This window comes from Phacochoerus africanus, chromosome 1, assembly GCF_016906955.1.
Source record: "Phacochoerus africanus isolate WHEZ1 chromosome 1, ROS_Pafr_v1, whole genome shotgun sequence".
Classification (NCBI taxonomy): domain Eukaryota; kingdom Metazoa; phylum Chordata; class Mammalia; order Artiodactyla; family Suidae; genus Phacochoerus; species Phacochoerus africanus.
In genome coordinates, this window is record NC_062544.1 from 221,656,351 (window position 1) to 221,663,170 (window position 6,820).

The 6,820-nt window shown below is 40.1% G+C and overlaps 1 protein-coding gene across 1 annotated transcript; it reads right to left on the bottom strand.

Annotated features, from left to right (window-relative positions):
• Nucleotides 1–318: 318 nt before the first annotated feature.
• TEX55 (testis expressed 55) lies at nucleotides 319–5,015 on the bottom strand. Its single transcript, XM_047752840.1, has 4 exons — nucleotides 3,894–5,015; nucleotides 3,072–3,218; nucleotides 1,246–1,308; nucleotides 319–345 (listed from the first exon to the last, which is right to left on the bottom strand). Exons 1-4 carry the CDS (start codon nucleotides 5,013–5,015, stop codon nucleotides 319–321), a joined length of 1,359 nt encoding a protein of 452 aa, XP_047608796.1.
• Between the last annotated feature and the right edge of the window lie 1,805 nt (nucleotides 5,016–6,820).

A 6,820-nucleotide genomic window follows, 5' to 3' on the forward strand; every position in this document is an offset into this window, starting at 1 on the left:
AATCTACTAGAGCTGAGCAAACCTTATGATCTAGCAATCTCTCTTGTGGTTATATGGGCAAGAGAAATATGTGTATGTGTGTACCAATAGACATGCACATAAAAGTTCCTAGGAAAAACTTTTGTAATAGCTCCAAGCTCAAAATAACCTACATGTCCACATCCATCATAGAATGGATAAATTGGGGCATGTCATACAAAGAATATTATACATCAGTGAAAATGAATGAACTACAGACACACATTATTCAGGATTAATTTTACAGACAAAATTTTGAGCCAAAGAATGAACAAATTAATCCCTGTTACATGGTTCTCTTTATATAAAGTTTAAAAGCTGACAATTCTACACAGATATAGAGAACAAATTAGTGAGGGTCAGGGAGAGGGGCGGCAATATAGAAGTGGGAGAGTGAGAAGTACACACCATTGAGTGTAAGCTAAGCTTAGGATGTATTGTACAACAGGGGAATATAGTTAATATTTTATAATAACTGTAAAATGGAAAGTAACCTTTAAAAATCATATAAAGAAATGAAAATTAAAAAATTTTTTAAAGTCTAAAAAATAAAGCAGTGTGGCTCTAGAATCCATGCTACTAGCCAGCAAAAAAAAAAAAAGTAAATAAAAATAATACATTTTTTAAAAAAGCTGACAAGTCTAAACAAAAGTGTATCATGATTCATGTTTCATGGTAAAGCTATAAAGAAAAAGAATGTTGGAGTTCCCATCGTGGCACAGCGGAAACAAATTTGACTAGGAACCATGAGGTTGCGGGTTTGATCCCTGGCCTCCCTCAGTGGGTTAAGGATCTGGCGTTGCCATGAGCTGTGCTGAAGATCACAGATGCGGCTTGGATCTGGCGTTGCCATGGCTCTGGTGTAGGCTGGCAACTACAGCTCCAATTCAACCCCTAGCCTGGGAACCTCCATATGCTGCAGGAGCAGCCCTAAAAAGACAAAAGAAGAAGAAGAAAAAAAAAAGAAGACGGAAAAAAAAAGACAAAAAAAGTGAGACTGCTATTATCATAAAAGTCAGAATAATAGTCCCTTTGTGGGGAGTAAGTAACGGAAACGGAAAGGGGCTTCTCAGATGCTGGCAGTGTTTTAATTTTTTTTAACTTGAGTGGTAGTTACAGGTATGCTCACTTCATGATAATTCAGTGAGTTGTACATGTTTTGGACACTTGTATGGGTACTATTTTGTAATAAAATAAATAGGTTGTTCTTTTTCTCCTATTCCATACCTGGGACAGCATAAAACTCAGGGGGTCCTCTGGCTTTTCATAGACTAGGTTTTCAGTGATCTGCTGAGAGAGAAAGGTATCACATTATTGTTCTGAGCTAAAGCCATGTGGTCAGGTTATACTTGAAGCAATCTTGCATTAATCTAACATATACCATAGTATTTTAGAGAAATTCATATATCTCCACAAAGTGACAAGTTACTTAGTACTGATAAATTTGGTAAATTGAGGTAAAACGTGAAAGAATAAAATTTAGTAATCAACAGCAAAGGCTATTTTTCTAGTTTCCAAGACCAAAGAGGTAGTGAGTGTTTTGGGAGAAAGTTTTCGTTTTGAGAATTGTGATTTTGCTAGACTGAGAATCAATAAATTATTTGCTTTGAAGAATAGTCAAAAAATTTCTTGAATAAAAATTTTAAAGCACTTTATGATTTAACATAGAAACTTCCCTCTCAGGCATTTGGTTCAAAAGGTGAAAATGATGCTCAGTATTTGTAATAACAAATGAGAGAGCATATAAAAAAACTTCAGAGACTCAATCCATATTTTTTGTTGTTGTTGAATAACTCAAAAATTGAGTAACTCAAAAATTATAAAAAGCAGAATTCTCATATCAGGGAATAACGATAGGGCAAATTTCTGGTATAAAATATTCTAGTCTGTTTAACGTATCAAGCCAATTTATTATTTCATATGTGTTGCTATTGAACATATATTTATAACTAATTTTTCTTTCAGAAATGTTCAACGCATAGATATTGTTTTTTCTTGACAGATGAAGAAAATTACTTATAGAATGATTAGAATTCTACTTTCTATAACTTTCATCCTTCAGTTTAATAATTAATAGTTCTTTGGCTAAAGCCAGAAAGCCCAGCCATTAGCATTCTCCCACAAAAGGACATTTTAAGCAAGAAAAGAGCAGGGTTAAAAATGTACATGTCACTTATACTTATTTTACATGAGGAAACTGAGATTCACAGAAGTTAGGTAATCACCCCCAAATCACAAAGAGGAGGGGTGGCACAGTTAGCTTGGAGCCTTGGGCTAATAGATTATAAAATTTGTGCTTTTTCTTCCACATGCTACCTCTTGAAACTTAAATTCTTCCAGTTTAAATGTTTTTATTTGAGGTGGGCCATTCTTACTTACAAGGTTCTAACCATAAAGTTACTTCATGTATATATATTATTATATATGTATCTGTGCCTTGCTGAGTAATAATAGTAAGATAAAAATATACACATCAGGAAAACAAAAACAACAGACAAAACAGCAAAAACTTTATTAATGTGATAATATAATTCTATATTGGCCAAGGAATGTCATACTGTAAAGAAAGTTCCAGCCCCATATCCTGTGGTGAATAAAATGTGTAGTTTCAAGAATTAGAAGCAACTTTTAACTACTTTTTCCCCCTAAAGAATGTGGTTTCTTAGGTGGTCACAGGGGTCATCTTTTGAAAGTATTATATTCCTGGCTGAAAATTCTTTTTCTCTCCTTTTAAACTGCCAATATTTTGTCCTTCCTTCCTAGTCTGGCTCAAACATTAACCCTTGGCCAGGTTTTTCCCTAGCGACCACCCTACCAGCTCTCTAATTCCTCCGAAGGGCCTCATATATCATCGTGAGAATCATTCATTTGGTATTTATCATTTACTACTTTTGGTTAATACGTCTTAAAGCACTTACTGACTTGTCAATGAGATCACAAACCTTTTATAGTAAATGCCCTTTCCCGTACCTCTTAAAAGCCAGATCAAAGTTGGTGTTTACATTGCAATTACTGCAAAACTCACAATTAAAGAGAAGGGTTGAGAGGTTTACCTGGAATATCTGCAGAATGTGGTGTTTCTCCATGTAGCGCAGTGAAACTTGATAAGGATCTTCATATACCATTGGAGGGAATGACTTCCTATAAGATTGATTGTATTCCTGAGAATTCATTCTTTCCTGGTATTCTGAAATATCTTCCTGAAATGGAAATATCCCCCGAGAGGGTCTTTAATATATTGAAAATCCCAAGGAAGTTTTGTTGCTATTGTTGCTGATGTTGATGGGATCTGAACACCAGGACTTGGAGTGAAGACATATTGTGAGAGACCTGGCTGATCTGCCAGGCAGTGTCATGCACTTTAAGTCCTGGGGAGTACACCTTAGGCATCTCCAATCTACTTTTTTTTTTTTTAATGATTTTTATTTTTTTCCATTATAGCTGGTTTACAGTATTCTGTCAATTTTCTACTATACAGCAAGGTGACCCAGTCACACATACATCTATACATTCTTTTTTCTCACTCCAATCTACTTTAGATACTTTTCCCTTCACAGAGATCTCCAATGGACACCAAATTCCTTTCCTTTGGAACAGCCCAGAGAGGGGAAATAACTTAGTGTTCCAGTGTCAGCAGCAGAACCAGGACTTGAAACCCAGGTCTCCCGAATCCTGGCTGGGTGATCCTTTCCCGCACGGCCTTACTTAGGGCAGCAGAGAAGGCAACATATCTCTTTGTTTCCCACCCTCTCTTGCCCTTCCTGAATCCTATGGGTCACACATACTACAACAATGTGCCTCTCCAATGTCACCACCTCAGGCCCCTGTCTTGGCTCCAATCTCCCAGGTGGGTATCAAATAAACCTGTAACCTACAGTAGGCCTGATGTCCATGGGTCGAATTTTCTCTTTACTGATGATATAATCCACTTTGGATGAGATGGAGGGAAATCTTCGAGAATAGGCTTGATCTTGTACATAGAAATTACTGCTCAATCTCTGATCAAATGGCATGAATGATCGCAGATACGTTATACTTTCAGCGTCAGTTTCAAGGGAAGCCTTCGATACATCGCTGTCTCTCTCACTAGGCTCAAATTTGCAAGGTTGTACTCGGAAGTCTTCCTCTTGGTCTTCCTTGCTGTAGCCAAACTGGTCGAATATTCTGTCGTCAGACTGGCTATATTCTCCATAGTCAAGCAGGTTGTCATCTGCGTAGTCATCCTCTTCACCCATTAAGTCCTCAATCTGTCCAGATTCACTGTAGTCAGCCTCGTCAATTGCAAGGTGATAGGCAGGGTCAGCAGCCTGGTATTCAGCTGGTTTAGTAGCTTGGTCAAGCACTTTGTGGTAAATTTTTACAGATGTTCTGGGCTTAACTTGGTCAGACGATCTATGGCCAATCTGTTCCGAAGTTTTTTGCTCAACCAGGCCAGACAGTCTACTTTCAATCTGTTGAGAAGTTCTTTGGTCAGCCGGGAGAGACATTCTGTGGTCACTCTGCTGAGAGGCTCTTTGTACAGACGGGGCAGACTTTTTAGGGTCAATCTTTTCAGAAGCTCTTTTCTCAGTTGGGCTGGACATTCTGTAATCAATCTGCTCAGAAGTATGTTGTTCAGGAAGAGCAGACATCTGGACCTCAGCCTGTTCATCACCATCAGCTTGGCTAGACGCCTTGCTGTCCATCTGTTCTGACATTTTTCTGTCGACGCGATCAGATGCTCTACGATCGGCAACATTTGTGTGGTTGGATGCTCTGAGGTCAGCCCGATCAGATGTTCTTTCCCCAGTATGTTCATATACTTTGTGGTCAGCAAGGCCAGACGCTATTTGGCCAGCCAGGTCAGCTGCTCTGTGATCCATCTGGTAATCTGCCTCCACATCATCCTGTTTCGGCCCGTTGTCTTCCTGGCCATCTGTGTGGCTGTTATTTGGGTACTCGGCTGTATTTTCGATTTCTAAGGATTCAGCCGGAGCCTCTTCTGGGGGCTCTTCCATTTTCTGCTGGGTACCTGACCTGTTTAGGTTGCTAGACGCTGTGGGAGGGGTGGGGTCCATTGCCTAGGCGACGGTGGGGCGCTTACAAAGACAATGCCTGGCGCGCAGGCTTCCAGGCACCCAGCGAATGCTGGGAGGTGAGCCCACTGCCGGCTGCCGCTTGGGCAGGGGCTGCCTCCGGGCGCAGCCTGGACCACGGCGTTCGCTGACGTTCAGTGTGGATGTCACCAGAGGGGCGGACACCCTCTCCCAAGAAGAGACAATGAGCACAGGCTGGTGTCGCCACTGTGCAACGACCAGGCCTCAGGGCTCCATGAATCCGTGCCTTTGAGCAGTCCCGTCCTCGTTTTCTTGCGGAGATCCACAGCGGTGTGTGTGAAATAGGATCGATCAGGTATCACTCGAACCAACAAAATGTTAGCGATGAACACACATCCAACCACACGAGGGCAGCAAACCCGAAGAGAAGTTATTCTTATCACAGCTATGACGCAGAGTGTGATATTCCTGCCGGGCTCTGTGCTAGTCAACGGTCCTGCTAAATGTTGTCTTTAGACCTTAACGGACATTGTGGTGATGTGGCCAAATTCTGCGTTTTTTCTTTTAATTTTTAAAAAACCTGCTTTAAAATCCTGTCTTTACAAACAGTGCCGGTGCTGTTTTCAGTGGTACCAGGAAGGATTTAGTCCATCTAACACTAAGTCATCAAAGTCATGCAAGTCTTTCCTTACAGTAAAAGAGTATATAGTCAAAGAGTACCTTACACACTCTCCTCCTTACCCTCACCCCCACACACTTCTTGGCAGTTCATTGCCGCAGGAGCGTGCTCTTCGCTGTCTCACGGGACAGGTGAGCAGTTGTTTTCTATCTACCCTGGGAAGAGCTATCCTGGCTGTGGAAACTCAAGCCCCAAGGTGTTTTCTTGATGAAACAGTCCTCTATGATTGGAGGGCTGGAGGGAGGAGATCCAGTGAGAATGGGTTCTAAAATCACACCATCTCATAGTCTTATAGCAAAAGGGAGAGTTAGGGTTAGGAGTTAGAGTTCCAGAAAGACAAGGTGAGGTAAGACAAGGGAAGGTAAGGGTGAGACAGGAAAAGGAACATTTAACAAGTGGGGAACTTGCACTTGATGGTGGTGGCCAGTGGGGGCCAGGTGTTGAGATTAGCCCAATGCTTTTTGAAATAAACTTTAAGAATCCCTTTCAGGCCACCAGGAACAGGGCAGTACAGAGGTGGTGACTGATGAGAATTTGGTTTTCCAAAGTCTAAATCACTGAGGTAGGCCAAGGATAGGTAGTATAATGACTGGTATGCTCTTAATATGGGTTTAGTTGCATACAATAATTAGAGATTAGACAAAATCCAAATGCAAATAGTAGGACTTAAGGAGAAGGAGCGTGGGTACCTTTGGCGCCTTACTTAGGAGTAGAAAGGAGAATTTAGATACACTGAAAGAAAATCATTTACCTAATAATACCTAGAGCATAGTAGGTGCTCAAGACATGTTTGTTGAATATAAACATATTAAAGGTTTGCCTTATTTATTTATCTAAAATTGTGTGAAACAAATGGATGCTATGTTTGGAGTAAAATAGGTGATAGGCTCTCATCTGCAACTTCAAAGGAGCATTGGTTTTGTAGATTTGTTTTTCCATTTATAAATTAAATGTCATTATTGTAGAAAGGTTTCTTTTATAAAGCATAAATTTTAAAAAAAATCCCCAAACACCCAAGGAATAGCCTTTATTAAAATTTTGACATATATCCTTCTAGAATTTTTCCTATGCAAATTTATATATCTAA